The sequence below is a fragment of the Podarcis pityusensis genome (assembly GCF_964106645.2).
Source record: "Podarcis pityusensis genome assembly, chromosome: 8".
Taxonomy (NCBI): Eukaryota; Metazoa; Chordata; class Lepidosauria; order Squamata; family Lacertidae; genus Podarcis; species Podarcis pityusensis.
Window position 1 is genome coordinate 26,067,485 of NC_138033.1, and position 17,391 is coordinate 26,084,875.

Here is a 17,391-nt window from a genome sequence, read left to right on the forward strand (position 1 = left end):
GAAAGGCAGAATCACTAGATTCCAAGGCAATTTGCAGTAGATCAGTAATTGTTTTGTTTTGTTTTACAACCATTTGCTTAAAACAGCAGCAACAAAAAAATACTTTCCCTTCCAAATTAGGTTACTGAAAGGAAGAACATTTGAGGGTGGGGGAACCAGGGGTAGATTCATGGGTGAAAATTAAGATTAGTTCTGGTCCCGAAAAGAAATTCTTGAGCAGTGTGTGTGCTCTGAAGCATTACAATCCTTAATTCTCTCAAGGTTCTAGTAAAATTCAAACAAGAATGGTTATGCCCTGTGCTTTTTTTCCCTGGGGGACACACAGGGTTCTGCATACCCCTAAACATTTTGTGAATCTTTGTCCTTTTGTCCTTTTACTGTATTTATTTCCCCCGATTTAAACTATAAACTGGTGATTTTCTTGAATCAAAATGAGAGTGCCCCTAAATATATTTTTTTAAGAAAAAAAGCACTGGTTATGCCCGAGATAGAATCATAGAACTGTAGAGCTGGAAGGGACCCCAAGGGTCATCTAGTCCAACCCCCTGCAATGCAGGAATCTCAGCTAAAGCATCCATGACAGATGGCCATCAACCTCTGCTTAAAAACCTCCAAGGAAGGAGAGTCCACCACCTTCCGAAGGAGTCTGTTCCACTGTCAAACAGCTCTTCCTGACGTTTAGTCAGAATCTCCTTTCCTGTAACTTGAAGCCATTGGTTCAAGTCCTACCCTCTAGGGCAGGAGAAAACAAGCTTGCTCCATCTTCCATGCAACAGCCCTTAAGATAGCCCTCCCTGCAGCATGAGATCACAAAGGAATTTCCTAAGTACCTCTGCCCCTAGTTCCTGCTGAGCGAGAGGCCAAGAGGATGGAAAATATTTTATTCTTGGGATGTTTAAACTCGGACAGACCTTGGTTTGCGCAACAGGAAGGGGGAAAGGTCACTAATTTATTCAAGAGATACTCCATCTGCGCGTTGAACCAGAGAATGCCCCTCTCTGGGCAAGTTCCAGCACGACCCTTTGCAGTTTCGTTCCCACTGAAAGTATGAGTACAGTGTGACATCACCAGAACTCACTAAGTTGCAGATTTTGTTACAGCTTCTAAGTCAAGTCCACAGAACCCTGGGGGTAATCCAGTGAAGCTGAAGAAGTTGGGAGATTCAGGACAGAGAAAATGAAAGGCATCCTCACAAAAATGTCTATTTATACAGAATTTGCTCCCACGGGATGCAGTGATGACCCACCAACTTAGGGCACTTCTGGAGTGTCGCCATTTTGGGGCGGCATTTGACCACATACTAGCAAATTCAAGATGAGCATTTAAAGCTGACTCATACAGCAAACTTGCTGCCCACCGCCCCATCCCCCGGCACAAAAATTACCACACTTTCTGTGATAGGGAAAGCAATCCTTGATGGACCAGACCCACAGTCCACATGTCAATATCTACATAGCACAGTAGTGGGCCCGAAACTCTAAAATCCCCAGAAATGTTGGATTCCTAACCTGGAAGTCGAAGAACCAAAACTAGTCGCAGACTCATCACTGTGCAAGCTCAGGGGTTCCACAACATCAAACAAACCTTCCAGCACCTATGGAATGAACAGACAAAAGTCACCTATCTGTTACAGTCAAGGGGACAGTCTACACCGTGCCTTCGGTATATTGTTGAGATGTTGCTTTCGCCTTTCCATTGGGTCGGAAATGACACTCCAGGGGAGTCGTAAAAAAAAAAAAAAAAAAAGCCTGACAAGGACGAGCAAAGATTAGTCACAGATTTATTTGGAAATGTGAGATTCCTCAGAGACTCTGAAGCACTTGAATTTCCTTTTTGCTCACTTCAGAGTAAGCAACCCATAGCTGTAAAGATAAGGTCTAAGGAGACCACCCCAGCTCTGCTTCATCCAATGCTGAAGACATACCTCTTTACCTGGCCTTTGACACCTGAGGTGAATATTTTTAGGACCCACCTTCTTTCTGTGATTTTAAGTTGTTTTCAACCATTTCTAATATTGTTACCCGCCCTGGGACCTTAGGTTGAAGGGAGGGAAATAAATAACAACAATAACGATAATGATGATAAACAGCAGTAGCTCTAGAAGCTCTCATCAGGACTTATACAGGGAGTAATCAGATAAACACCCCTTACATAGAATCATAGAGTTGGAAGGGACCCTGAGGGTCATCTAGTCCAACCTCTTGAAATGCAAGTATCTCAACTAAATCATATATGACAGGTGGCCACCCATCCTCTGCTTAAAAACTCCAGGGAAGGAGGGAGTGCATAACCTCCTTTCCAGGAGGCTCCTATGCCAAAAAATGGAGGTGGAGTCAGTCCATGATCTGAGAAGCTGCTAGCTGATGTTCAGTGGTTTACCACATGGGGCAGCTTCACAGAGATCTCAGGAGGCCCTCAGGTGCTTGTTCTAGGCTGGAATATGTCCCTGAAAAGGGATAATGCCTCTTGCATGCCTGGGTGCAGGATGGAGGTATATGGAGGTGCAAAAACCTTTGACTTTCCTGTAGAATGAACGCTGCCTACTGTACAATGTAGGAGTCCTGTCCTTTGCTTCACCCATGTTTGCCTCTGGCCTCACCCACCACTGGGAAGCAGCTCCCCAGAGCGGTACCCACAGGGAAATGTGGCCTTTGGGCTGTTCTAGGCCTCGCTTACCTTCTGCTGTAGAGGAGAAGACTCAGGGGAACTAGGAGTCCCTGGGAAAAGGAGTGGTATTTTCTTCAGCACCAAAGTCACCTGACTTGATGTTTCAAGAAGCTTTTTCACCAGATTCATCCGGGTCCAGCCCACCTACATGGTTGACAGATTGTCTTGCCTTTAATGATATTTTTTAGCTTCAAAGTGCTTTTCTTTAAATTTCACATTTTTCAACATTATTTTATTTGAAATATTTTTGTATTTATCTATCTATGCTATTATTTGGTGAGCCGATGTAGAAAGGCAGTTTACAAATACTGTAAATAAAAACAACAATTGTCAAATAAATTAAGTTAAACGAGGGCTGCAAAATTCAGGGCTTGGGCACATCTTATTTTAACACTGGTGATGGAACAGCACCAGGCTAGCTTAGTCATATGCCTCATCTGTACTAGACATTTAAAGTGGTATCATACCACTTTAAACAGTCATGACTTCCCTCAAAGAATCCTCACTAAGGGTGCTGAGTTGTTAGGAGACCTCTGCTCCCTCCACAAAGCTACAATTCCCAGAGTTCCCTGGGGAGAGGGCTTCATTGTTAAACCACACACTGTTAAACTTCAGCAGCAAAACATCATGGGCCAATCCTGCTCCAACACATCAGCACCACTCCCCACCCCATATCCACTGCCTCAGGTGGCTGCCTCGCAATTCCTAATGATAAGGCTGGCCCTATGCAAAAGCCCTGGGATTAAAACATTGACAGAAACTGGCAATATTCATAAACCAGTAAAAAAAACCAAAACATTTTAGTGTGCCAGCATACTCTGTCAGTGATCTTAAAGGAATTTCAAAGGGAGTGGGGGGCTCCAGCAGGAAATGGACTTGCAATTCCTGAAGTCTGATCTATTCATTTGGGTCTCAATAGAAATAATAGTTTCCTTTCCCATTCAAAGGTTAGTTAACTCAGCATTGCCAAAGTTGATTGTTTTATCACCTCTCCGGGCTGTTGTAGAGGACCACCCTGCTTATCTTGCACACATTCTAGCTCAAACCGAACTTCCACTATCTGTACTGTTTGCATTTCAGGTCCTTCTCTCCTTTGCTTACTCCACGTGCAACACTAGCCACTCTGCATTCATCCATCTGCAACTGAGGATTACACTTCATACGCCTGCTGAAGGGAACTCTAGCCCCTGAATCCTTGTGCCACGCTAAAATGTATTAGTCTTAAGATGCCAGAAGATCATTTGTTGATTTTGGCAAGCACTAGACATCTAAGATTTATTTTAAAAATTGTTACTGACGTGTCACACAATTAATTAACTTTCTGTGTACCCTTAGGCTTCCTCACCACCACAATATTTCTGGCTAAAGGCCTGAGCTGCTGCACTCACCAGTTGCTAGCTGCAAATTTACCTATAGGAGGCAACCAACTGCCATTTTTAAGAAGGTGAAGCACGGATAGCCTATTTTGTTCTCTGCAAATTTGTCTGAAACCTGGATGGCTTTGAAAGATTAGACAAATTCATGGGGGATAAAGGCATCAACAGCTACTAGCCATGACTGCTATGCTCTGCCTCCACGACTTTCTATCACTGCTACCAAACCCACATCAAAACAAGACAAGGCAGTCAAGCAGCAGTATCGCAGGCGGAAAATCTGAGCCTGGCATTAATGAAGACCCATCGAATTTGGCTGCGGCCCACCGCAGTAGCCAACTTAGCATCCTAGTTAGTCCTGCCCAAGTAGTCAGCCACAGAGCCAAATAAGGAAAAGGCCCACACTTACCACCACCTGGTTGTTGACTTGCACTATCTCGTCCCCCGGAAGGATCCCGCTGCTGCAGTGCTCAGCCGGGGACTGGAAGGGAGCAACACGTGCAACAAACAAGCAAGCAAACAAACAAGGTCAAGATCTCCTTTGCCGGAAGGGAGAAGGAGGCAACCTGGACACTCTCACTCTTCGACAAATCCAAGTAAGCAGCTTTCTTGGACAGTGAAAGTTGAGACTGGGGGAGGGCTGGGGAGTTGCTGCAGAGGGGATTAAGTATTAACTTCATGCTCTGACCTTTGGGGTAATTCCTGCTCAGCAAGGAGGCAAGGAATGAAGAAACTAGCTGGGCTGAACAGCGTGCGCACACACACACACACACACACACACACACAAGCTTCGGATGACGCAGAGTCACTGTCGGGGCGGGGGGGGGGGGAGAAAGCAAAGCAGGTGGGCTAAGCCACGTTCTGCCTGGCACAATCTGAGGAAGAAATATGAGCTCCCCCACCTCTAGATGAGTTGCTAGGTTTCCCACACAGGCTCATTTCAAAGACCTGAAGTCACTGTGGTGCAACAGGGCAGGGCACTATTTTAGGACCTAAGTTAATGCTCCCTTCTTCCCTATGAGAAAACCCAGAGTGCGTTTCAAGGCGACCTGCTTAAGCATTCATCCTGATTTGTTGCGAGGAGATGAGGTGATGCTGGCTATGAGCATTTATGCCAGTTGGTTCACAGGGAGGACAGATGACGTTGCACCAAAGCAAGTGTTTATCCCAGACTTTCCAGTGCATTTTCCTTAGCATGAAAAGTCTGAGGTTTCAGGGAAGCAAGTTTGTTGCACAAGACCTCCCAGAGTCAACTATAATTGTGCATCTTCAATTTGTCAGCATGAAACCAAATCTCTGTGAAATATAGTGACAAGTCTGGGAATGCCCCTAAGACACAAATAACCCCTGTATCTTCTTTCTGACTCACCTCTGGGGCAGTTCCTGATATGAAATGGAGACAGGTGGGCGAGGACTTAATCTCAATGCCCTGAAGAGGAAAAGATGCAGCAGACATGGTTACTGAGACAGTGGCAGAAGAGATCTTAGCTCAGTAAAAGAGCATTAACTATGCACACAAAAGTTGCCTGGTTCAGTTCCCAGCAATGCCAGGCTGGGCTGGGAAAGACCAGTATCTGAGGCTTTGGAGACCCATAAATATTCACATAGTTATCCCTCCATGGAGTTCGAGGTGGCATACATGGTTTTCCCTCTCCCCATTTTGATCCACACAGCAACCCCTGAAGTAGGCTAGGTTAAAAGACAGTAACTGGCCCAAGGTCACTCAATGAGCTTCATGGCCGAGTAGTGATTTGAACCCTGGTTTCCCAGCCTGACTCAGTATAAGGCATCTTGCTATATCAGAAGAAGAGTTGTAGTTCAGCAGCAGAGCACCTGCTTTTGCATGCAGAAGTTTGCAGGTGAAATCCCCAGTATCTCTGGTTAAAAGGATCAGTTTGCAGAATAGACAATGATGGGCTTAACTGACTAGACGCCTGTCTTGGGGGCGGGGGCAGACGGCATGAGCCCTGGGGTTTTTGCACTGACACCCAGATCTCCTGTCCTTTCTTCTCTATAATCTTTGTTTTGTTTAAAAACACCCATTGTTTACAGGGCGGCTAGGTGTGCTTAGAGCACAGTAACAGTGAAGCTCCAGCTGTCTTAATTTGCCCAGAAGCGATTTTATGTCATGGGCTCACTGCTTTTAAGTACCCAACAACATCCCTGCCTGACTCTGTTTAAGACAACTTAAAGGGAGGAGGGAGAAGAGTTCATTCACCCTGCCCGTGATGAAGGTCAACATTCTTTCAATAAAGGACAATTATTCTGGGGGCTTCCAGGTTGCAGGAGAGGGACCTGACATTTTACTTTGCCAACCCAGCTTTGACAGACATACATAAACAGGGAAAGCCATACAGCTCAGGGCCAGAGCACCTGGCTTGCGTGCAAAAGGTTCTTAGTTCAATTCCTGGCATCTCCAGGTAGGGCTGAGAAAGACTCCCTGCCTGACACACTCAAGAGGCGCTGCCAGTCAGTATAGATAAAGCTGAGCAGCGCAAAATGCTGTTTAGCTGCATCATGTTGCTTTGTGGGACTTTCCCATTCCCTCCGGTCGGTAAGTAAGTGCTAGTTGTTGTGATTATTATTTATTATTGATTTCCTGCTCCTGTTTCTTATTTCATGCTGAAGCAGCCAAATATCACACCCGCCTTTATAAGTGCTAGATATGCACTTTATAACTGTGGGTGGGGGCTTTGCACTCAGCTCTTTTGCCTGTGACAGCCTTGCAAAACAAAACAAAACAAAACAAAACAAAACATAAAATAGCCTGCCAGGCTCACCAGACTGTCCTCTGGACCTGCTGCCACAAGTTCCACTGTCTCCAAGATGGCAGTTCGATGCAGGAGTTCAGCTGGACTGTAATTCAAGATGTGCTCACAGATTCCTGAGATGTGTCTGCCCTGCAAGGCGCAAAGAGGGAAAAACTCATTCTTTTAGAAGAAGCCAGGTGGATTATGAACCTTCTGACAGAGGTAAGAACAAATGCAATTGGAGGCACAGGATCCTCCTGTATCGTCCCCTACCCCGTTTTTTAAAAAATGCATTTGCTAACCGGGAGGTTACATGCACACCATAAATTTATAGCACATTTACAGCACTTTCATGGTCATGGCTTCGCCCAAGGAATCCTGGGAACTCATTGAGCTACAATTCCCAGGACACTTAACAAACTGCATTTCCCAGGGTTCTTAGTGAGAATCAACATGCTTTAAATGTATGGTGTGGATGTGACCTGGGTCAGGAAGCAAGATGCAGACCAGTTATCCTGCTATTTCCCAAATGCAGCTTACTCCATAGTAAGACTATGCTATTTACCTAGATTATGCCAAGTGTTCAATTTAGAAAGAAAAATAATTGCTCCCAGTTCACTCTCTCCATACTATTCAGTTTTTTTAAAATATATAAATCAATAGGTTGTTTCAGACTTCCACAATTTGGTGCGCTCTAGATGTTGCTGGACTCCATCAGCTAGCATGGCCGATGGTCATGGATGATGGGAACTGTAGTCCAACAACATCTAGAAGACATCATATCAACTACAGTGGTACCTCAAGTTACAAACGCCTCAGGTTACAAACGCTTCAGGTCACAAACTCCACTAACCTGGAAGAGTTACCTTGAATTGAGAACTTTGCCCCAGGATGAGAACGGAAATCATGTGCCAGTGGTGCAGCAGCAGCAAGAGGCCCCATTAGCGAAAGCACACCTCTAGTTAAGAACAGTTTCAGGTTAAGAACGGACCTCTGGAACGAATTAAGTTCGTAACTAGAGGTACCACTGTACAGAATGATCTAGTTTAGCTGTTTTATCTGTATCTAGTAAACAAAAGCAAAACTTTGAAATTGTCAAGCTTGGAGTTGGCATGCATTCATCATCCCTAATGAACTTAAGAAATGGGAAATATGCTGTTTTGGAACATTTTCTGCTGTACATCCCTGGTGTGCACAAGTCCAGAACAGAGGCGATAGACACATTTCCCATGCCAGTAAAACATACTTGGCCATCTGAGGGGGCTTGTGTACTTGACAATGTCCAATTTAGAATAAAGGGACCTGAACCCCCCCCCCCAAAAAAATAGCTGTCAGCCCAAGAATTTAAAGCAAGATTCCACATCAGGCCTCATCTCATAACGCATTCCATCTGCAGATTGCAGTACTTACAATCAGTAAAATCCGGTCCTCCCTCTCAGACACAGTGCAGTCCTGCAAGTACAAAGAAAACCAAGCTAGACTCTTCAAACTATCCCAGAAACAGGTAAGAACTAGGGTCCTTCCAGATAACCTGTTCACCTGATCATTCATCCTGATTTGTTTGCAGGGAGATTAGACAAGGTTGTTTATTCAATGAGAATCCATTCTTGATTTGTTTATGGGAGGTTAAATGCTGCTGCATCAAAGCAAGTGTGATCTCACACTTTCCTCTGCATTTACTCATCACTTCGCTTATCATGAAAAGTCTGATCTTTTTGGAGAAGCAGGTTTGTTGCACAAGACCTCTCAATCAACACTAACTGGATAGCTTGAATTCGCCAGTATGTGACTGAAACCCACCCAAAGATAGCAACAGCCTGGAAGCAATTGTTCATTCAGAAACAGCAGGGAGTCTCTCTGAGTGTACCAGTGACCAGGGAAACAAGCTCACCTGCGCAGGTGTAGTACAGATTGCATGTTAATTCCCTCCAATGCCTACCCCTGCCAGTTGCTTCATCCACACTCCTAACTCTGGGTGCCTCCAGGCGGTCCTTATCTTGCAGGCCCATACCAGAAACTTAGGTTTGCACAATTAAAGTGCTTGGCCCCAAAGGACTTTCTGCAGTTAGGGAAGTGATGGGGAAATGCACCAAAATGTGTGGATGAACAAATGATCAACAGGAAGATGTGTAGACAAGCCTGCAAGGAAATCAGGATAATGTCCATTGTCAGATAACTGCCTTGTAAACAAATCAGAAGAACACTCAGTAAAGGCTGGGCATATTCCAACTACCATGCAAGTTTTGTGCAAGCAAATCAAGCTGAATGCTAAGCAAATAGAATATCTGGAGGAGCCATGAGAATGGTGGGTAATGGCTACTAGATCCTAGGTTTGGCTCAGCTTCCTTCTAGGGTCAACAAGGGATGGATATATCTTCCACATGGTGTACCATTGACCATATTCCCTGCAGCATTAAAAACACACACAGAAAAATAAGAACACCATTAATGCATTTCAGGGGGGGGTTTTGGTGTGAAAGAGACTAAAACAGTTTTCCAAAATCTGGTGGCCTCCAGATGTTTTGGTATATAACATTCATCAGCCCAGTCCAGCACAACTGTAGTTCAAAATACAATCTAGAGGGCACCAGGTTGAGGAAAGCTGTACTATAGAGGACAGCTCTGTCTTTTCATCTGCTATCCACAACTCCAGGCAAGTCTCATCAAGCTGTGCACACATGGCATCTTAAATGTGCACAAGCGTGCATCTGCATGCGTGTGCATTGGAGGCAAGTTGCCCTGAGGGATCTGGCTTTCAGCTATGACAGCCAGAAAGATTGCGCAGTCATCAATCATGTGTGTTCCACTCAATGGTATTCCAGGATCAAGAAAGATCACACTAGGGCATCTTATCTTCAAACACTGACCTTCCCCCAGTTACGTAGGGCATTGGGATCCAAGTAATGCCATGCACACATCTCAGAGGGAGGTACGGTACACATTCCACAAAATGATGTGTTTTTGGATGCAATTATACTGGAGGTAAAATGACTATTTACTGTTCTGCTCACCACATGCTGATCCAATGGATTTTTAAAATATCCCCTTAGATCCCCCCTTAAAAAGAGAGAGAGAAAGTGCACTGGTTAGAGTGCTGGACTAGGACCTGGGAGACCAGAGTTAAAAACCCTAAACAGCCACAAAGCTCATATCCCAGCTTTCCTCCAAGGAGCTCAAAGTGGCACAAACAGTTCTCCCTCTCCTCATCTCATCCTCACCACAACCCTGTAAGGTAGGCCAGACTGAGAGAAAAAGACTGGCCCAAGATAACCCAGTGAGCTTCACTGCTGAGTGAGGAACTTGAACGTGGGTCTCCCAGGTCCTAGTGCAACTCCACTCTAACCACTACACCATACTGGCTCTCATACATGCATCCAGCAAAAGGGCAAAATGGAGACAATGCATGATCAGAGACAGGCGCCAGAATTCAGAGAGTGTTCCAGTTAAATAGAGACAGTTTGAAGATACAACAATCCTGCACTGGAGCACAATTAGAAGGAGTCTTGAGATGTCTTTAAAATACAAACATTAAGTTTTAAAGTCTCTGCCCCCTTCTCCAACATGCACCACCCTCAGGCTCTCAGGCTCAAGCCCCAAGTCTCAGGACCAGAGACTCAGATTTCCCAGCAAATACTAATGACAGGAACCCAACTACACAAACAAAACAAATACTTGTGGGAAGTGGGGAAGGGAAAAAAGGAAGAGAGTGAAAAGCAGAGTAGTAAGAGACGCTATGAAAGAATATGAAATTTTCAGAATACACACATCTAAGTCCTACCCTACAGGCTGGAGATGGTTTGCAGATCACAGCTGAATGAAGACCTTCTCCCACCACATTCCCAGCTTCCCTTCCCATCTGTCAAAATGAGTTGGGCACATTCTTCTTTCCTGGTCATTTGTATGTTTTTTATCTTAAAAGCACTATAGAATGAACAATACAGGCTGCATGCCCACCATATATTTAAAGCACACCCACTCCATGGATCCTGTGAACTGTAATTTACCCTTCACACAGCTACAATTCTCTTACCAAATTACAGTCCCCAGGATTCTTGGTGTGTGTGTGTGCTTTAAATGTGCTTCAAATGTACAGGGTATATACAGCCCTAAAAAGATACAAACTGACACACACACACACACACACACACACACACCAAAAAAAAAACACCCTTTGCTTCAAAATGCCATAAAATATCATTCACCTGGTAGGACACCCCTAAATATCAAATGGTTTTAGTAGAGGTAAAACGTTTCCACTTATAATACTACAATGGGAGGGGGGGGGGGAAACTCACCTCAAGTTTCTAGCTACGGTACTTCTACTTAGATAAAGAAGCCAAACTCTTTAGTTTCTTCTGCAACATAGCACACCTTGTCAGGCCCCTCCCCTCCGCTCCCAGCTCTTTTAAGAAATCTATAGCATGGAGCTTTTGACAATTTCTTGCTATTACGACCATCACACTTTCCTTCCTTTCCTTTCCCATATGCTCTCGTCTAGAGCTGGCGGGATTTTCCAGTAGGACCATTTGTCATCAAGTCCCTCCAGCTCATTCCACAGATTCCATTGCAGAAGGTCACACAGAGAAGGAACATTTTACAAAGAAGCTACCTACTGCTGTGCCTACCTGTAAAAGCTTCCCTGAAGAGACTTTCTCTCTGTCTCCCCTCAGCGCATATGCTTCCTTTCACTGGGCTACATCCAACTAAAAATGGAGATTCCCCAAACTCAGCTATCCAGCCCTGACCCCGATCCCAAAGCGTGACTCACTGGATTATTTCTACAAAAAACAAGTCACTCCCTCACCCCCGTCCAGTTTTGTTTACCTCGCTCTTCTCGGTCTCACTCCTCCCACCCATTTCTGGTCAGCTGCCATTTCCCTCAGTTCATTCAAGTTCAGAATAGGGTGTCTCATCCTCTGTCAGCCAACAAAGAGCCACAGAGCTTGGCACCTTACAACCCACAGATGGATGGCCTCTCTGACCCAAACATGGGGGCGATCATCTTTCTGGAGCAGCGTACCTTTAAAGTACACTCAAAACATGTTCTTTTTCTCAAAGAATTCTGGGCCCTGTAGTTTACCCCTCCCAGAGTTAAAATTCCCAGAAACCCTTAACAAACTACAGGGCCCAGAATTCTTTGAGGCAGGGAACGTACTTCGAATGTGCTTTACACACAGCCTTTATTTCCTTTCTGAACAGTTTCCTAGGAAACACCCTAAACTAAGGGATTAACAATAGAAACATCAATCCAATTTCAAATCCAACACAAACACAGACCGGGAGAAGAATCTCCACTTAAAAGGCTTGTTGAAAAAGGAAGGTTTTTTGAAAAACATTGAAATGACAATGGAGACAGCACTTGTCTCATGTGTTGTGGAAGGGAGTTCCGAAGGATTGACCCAGTTCTTACATCATAAAACAAACCTCCTGATGCAATAGTATCTGCAGGAGGCTCATTAAACTTCAGGCCAATTTGCAGACTGTTTCTTAACACAGCTCAGCTATGTACATACAATATATTTAAAGCACCTTCTCTCAAAAAGAATAATGGGAACTGTTGTTTAGCACTATAGAGCTATAGTTTCCAGCACCCTTAAACTACAGTTCTCAACATTCTTGGGGGCAGGTTTTAAATGTATGGTGTTTACACAACCTCAGTTTTGAAATCACACCAAACTGCAGTTAATGAAGTTTCCCTATTGATTATTATTGTTGTTATTCAAACTTACAGCCCACTTTTCCTCATAAGTATAAACTCCAAATGAGTTACATTTTAACACACAAACAAAAACACTTCACACAAAGTCCAAAAAACAAAACAAAACACCATAGTAATTTCTTCCAATTACTATAACAGCAAACAAAAGCAGATCACAGGAACACTTAAAAGATAGCTAGATAGAAAGGAGAAAAGAAAATTCATAGCCATGCATGTTCTGTTTAAAACACCAAAAAGAATAAAGTACAGTATTTCACAATTAGGTTCTTCAACTGGGCAAGACACTCTTTGAACCACATTTGGCACTCAGAATAAGGCCTCAGGCACTGAATGGAGAATACACACCTAAATGAAGGAGGTGCTATAGTGTGGATGCCTGAAACGATAAACCATAGTTCAGTCTGCTACTCCTCCCCTGAAACAGGAATGCCAAACATACCGAAAATGAAATCATAGTTTGATCACCTGTACACCGAGAGGCTCAAATCAGGATATGTGTTCTAACCTATGCTGCACTGTCCAAATGGAGCGAAGGAAATCAATATTAAATTGCCTTTCTGTGTGTTGGTGGGAAAGAATTTGGGACATATGGAGGAAGTCTTACGAACGCTCTCGACAATGTAACTGGATCACAACTCACCATGTCCCAGGGTGAGGCTTCAGTTAAGTATGTGGCCATGGTGTGGGAGCATAAGACCAGCTCAAGAGGCACAAAAATAAAACCAGCTTCAATTTCACCAAACCACATGATAGTCTGGGTGTGTCCTGCATATGGGGAAAGCCTGTGATAAGGTGCATCCCCATCTGTGGTGAGCCGTCAGCAAATCGTCATAGGGTACAGCACATATTTGGGGAAAACATCTGTCCAACCCCTCCGAAAGCATGCTGAATTATGAATTCTTCACATAGTGTTGGAAAGTCCACAACCTCCTGTGGACCAAACTCATTTCAAGTCAAGCATTCAGCTCATGGGAAGCCTGCAAACAGGATCTGAGCACACCAAATCAGCAGGGCTTTTCCTACTTGTGATTCCCAGCAAATGGAATCAGCAGCATAGAGCAGGTGTCAGTTTCTGGAGTCACAGCACAACCTGCATCTATAAAGCCTATGGCCCCCAAAACATGTAAGCCCAGCTTGCTAAGAGTGAGAAAGGACTAGAGAAGACCCAACAGAGCCAGCACACCCAAGTCACTTGCCTTGCCATTGCAGGGCAGCTAATCACCTCTGGATAGTAGTACAAAGATTTATGGCAGTCAAAGACCCACTGGACATTCTGGCCTTCAGAATACTTTCAGCTGGTGGCACAAATAAGCACTTATTCTCCCAGAGAGGGCCAAAGCTAAGCTTCCCAGAAAACACACATTATAGGCATTGTCTTTGAACAACTTACCGCTTTCATAATCTCTGCTAGATCTCCACACAGCCAGATGATGTCTTTGCTGGCTGAAAAATCGTTAAGGTGGGAGAAGAGATACCTGCAAGAAAAGATAAATGAGCCTGCTTCCCACATGCCAATACCTCCTACTTGATACTCGGAGATCCCATTTTAATACCATTTCTGTCTACTCTCCACCTGACTTTGGTATTACAGGTAAGTAATACTGCACTGAAAAGAGAAACACTGCAAGAATAAACAATACTGTGCTAAACAAACCATCAGTCTAATGTGGTATATGGCAGCTTCCTATGTTCTCATAGACAGTCTGAAAAACCGCTGACATCTGGCTCCAATTTGGCTCTCAGAAAAATGGCCTCCTACTTGATTATGCTGAGCTCTGGCATTGGCCCAGCAGCCAGTGGGTGTTTGAAGCTGAACACAGGACCTCCAATTTACCTTGGTACCTTTTCTCTCAGACCAAAGAGATGAAGACACAAGCTCAATGTTTACTCCTTATCTCCCCTCGGGTACAGAACTCTACAAGTGAATCATCATTTAAACACTCCCAAACCCTTTCCATTCAACACACCCATCTCCCTTAAATCTGCATGAAACCTTTCCCCTCTCCAGCCCTTTTATATTATTTTCCTAAGTTAATTCAGTGTACAGACTACCTCCTCTCCACTGCCCCAAAGTAGATAACAAGAAGCAGTATCTGTGTGTGGGAAACATTTGGCCTTCTGGATGTTCCCATCATCCACAGCAAGCATACCCAATAGCCAAGAATGATAGAAACTATAGTTCAGCAACATCTGGAGGGCCAAAGGTTCCCACACCTGGTCTACACCAATGGGTTCTGTGACAAAACGCTGCAGCGTGGAAATCTACTGTTCAGGATCCCAGCCACTCCACTCCATTCCATCCCCCAACTTGTTTTCCGTTCTCCCCTAAGAGCCAGTCAGTGTTCCAGGACCACAGAGTATTACTCAGTCCTCATTTGACTGTTTGGGAGATTCATTCACAAACACACAACTTCGCTCTTTTGGATGGGAGGTGCCATTTCCATGACATAAATAGCACTCACAGCCTGAACATTAGAAATAAAGGGAATGGAAAGATGATCATGACCATCTTTACCTGTTGAGCCATAAGAAGAGACCCTTTGCAGCGCCAATCAGCTCCACCACACAGCCTAGGAGGTCCGAAGAGGGTTTCTCCATAGTGTATCCATCGTAGGTGTTAACTTTCCTACGGCTCAAGATGAAGGTTTCAATCGTCCTTACAATGCCTTGCAGCTTCTCAGTCAGCACCTGCAGGTTGGTTGTTGCCAGGTCATAGTTCTAGGGAGAGGGAAACAAGCCCAGCTGACCTCACTAATGAAAACAAAGGCTTGTATACAGCTACGTTTCACTCAAAGTAGGGGGGTCGGATTTGGTTCAGTTCGCATTTAAAGGAGAAATTAAACCAGATTCGCACTTTTCAAAACAAGAACTCAAACAGAGCCATGCTTTGAAACTGACACTTCTCTTAACTTTGCAGTGCAGTTTCCCAGCTAAATAATGCTTACCAAAAAAATACATATATCAAGGGGAAACATGCAGAAAAAGGAAGTTATCAGTGAAAATAACGTACAAAAATGCATTATATTAGGAGAAACTGCTCGCAAAAATAGGTGGTCACAACTGCATAACTGCACAACTGTGTTTAGTGTTGCATGAAAATGCTGGAGATTTTTTTTATGAAGACACATAAACAGAGAAGATTGATGGAAGAGATCTGTGTGAGAGACAGACTGGAGCAATTGATTAAAAAAGAGAAAATTCATAGTACAAAGGCTAGTCTAAATAATAAAGTTTTCAAAAGAAAGAAGGAAGGGAAGGTTCCCCCCTGAATCTCCATAAGGCAGGGCCTGCTGCGCTAAAGGTTTGCTCCCTAGTGGAAGGTCAACTGAATCTCGTGGGTGGAACCACCTTAAGGGCGCTGTCATAAGTTGAGGTGGAATATAAGGAATCAGATGGTCCTTAAAATACTTCAGAGGCCCAAGTTGTTGAGGAATTTGTGAGCTGCACTGAGGTTCACAGCCATGTGCTCACCAATACGCAGAGCTGCTCCACAGCTTCCAGAAGCAGCTCCTGATGGCCAACGCGCCTCATGCCCAGATCCTCCAGGTCCCGATACGACAGATGAAGCAGCCCCTTCCCAGTCAGGCCCCACGTCTCAAAGGGATAGTCTTGTAACACCGGATCCAAACCTAAACGCAGGAGAGGAAAGCATTTGATCTTCTTTCTTTCATGAAACTGGCCCAGAAGTTTTGGAAAGAGCCATAGATCAATGGCAGGGCACTTGCTTGGCATGCAGAAGGCCCCAGGCTCAACCTTTGGCATCTTCAGTTAGGAGGTGGGTGGGGAACCATTTTTTTAAAAGCCCAGGGATCCTTTTTGGGTAACCATGCAAGGGTCACATGCCAGTGGTAGGCTGAAAAGTGGCAGGAGCAATGAATGTCATTTTTACTTTTGCATAGTAGGTTAGTTTCCAAATACACTCACACAGCCCCCCCGCCCCACCCCCATCTTCCATCCAGGCATGCAAGAAGCATTATCTGAGTTTTATGACTCTGTTTTCTACAGCTGATAACAAATTTGGCAAGGCTTACAGAATCTCATATTTTAACTTTGAAATCACATGTTTGGGGGAGTCTTGGGAAGGGAGCAGAAGAGAGAAAGACGTAGTCAAACATCATGCGGCCACAAATATTTTTATGGCTTTGGTTTCTTCCCCAAAATCAGAGATGGGGAAGCTGTCCCCCTCAAAATCTAGTGCGACTACAACTCCCATCATCCCTGACTGTTGGCCATGCTTTGGGAGGTGGGGGTGGCCGATAGGAGTTGCAGTCAAACAGCAGATGAATTAGCAGCTGTGATTTTTTTGCCTTTGCTGGTTGTTGCATTTTAAATTGTAATGACCCGCACTGAAATCAGTAGTGAGGAGGAGGAGGACATTAATTCTTTAAACTAACACTTCTACAAGGCCAAGGTTCCACGTCCCTGCCCTAAATCTAATTACCATATTTTTCGCTCTATAGGACGCACTTTTTCCCCTCCAAAAATGAAGGGGAAATTTGTGTGCGTCCTATGGAGCGAATGCAGGCTTTCACTGAAGCCTGGAGAGCGAGAGGGGTCGGTGCGCACCGACCCCTCTCGCTCTCCAGGCTTCAGGCAGCTATCTGCAAGCCTTCGGAGCACTCCGAAGGCTTGCGGATGGCAGCCTGAAGCCCGGGGAGTGCAGCGCTAACTGCCGCTGCACTCCCCAGGCTTCAGGCAGCTATCCGCAAGCCTTCTGAGCCTGGTAGGAGTTCCCGCCGCGCTCCGAAGGGTTGCGGATAGCCTGTTCTGGGGGCTGGGGTCAGGGGAAGCCCCCGTCCCCAGCCCCGCAAGCTCCTGGACGTGTTCTGGGGGCTGGGGTCAGGGGAAGCTCGGGCTTCCCCCACCCCAGCCCCGCGGCTAA

General features: G+C 44.9%; 1 protein-coding gene across 3 annotated transcripts in view; it reads right to left on the bottom strand.

Moving 5' to 3' along the window:
* The window catches only part of CNKSR1 (connector enhancer of kinase suppressor of Ras 1), a 30,735-nt gene that overhangs the window by 11,745 nt on the left and 1,599 nt on the right, over nt 1-17,391 (bottom strand). Inside the window, exons 2-10 of one of the 3 annotated variants that reach the window (XM_081016368.1) lie at nt 15,981-16,138; nt 15,025-15,227; nt 13,900-13,984; nt 8,201-8,242; nt 6,821-6,940; nt 5,410-5,469; nt 4,450-4,521; nt 2,677-2,811; nt 1,509-1,594 (exon numbers count right to left, since the gene is read on the bottom strand). In XM_081016368.1, coding sequence (XP_080872494.1) covers nt 1,509-1,594; nt 2,677-2,811; nt 4,450-4,521; nt 5,410-5,469; nt 6,821-6,940; nt 8,201-8,242; nt 13,900-13,984; nt 15,025-15,227; nt 15,981-16,138 — 961 coding nt within the window. Of the gene's footprint in view, nt 1-1,508; nt 1,595-2,676; nt 2,812-4,449; nt 4,522-5,409; nt 5,470-6,820; nt 6,941-8,200; nt 8,243-9,801; nt 9,848-11,614; nt 11,826-12,067; nt 12,142-13,899; nt 13,985-15,024; nt 15,228-15,980; nt 16,139-17,391 lie in introns of those variants that run through there. The other 2 variants (XM_081016369.1, XM_081016370.1) reach the window with 2 other exon arrangements.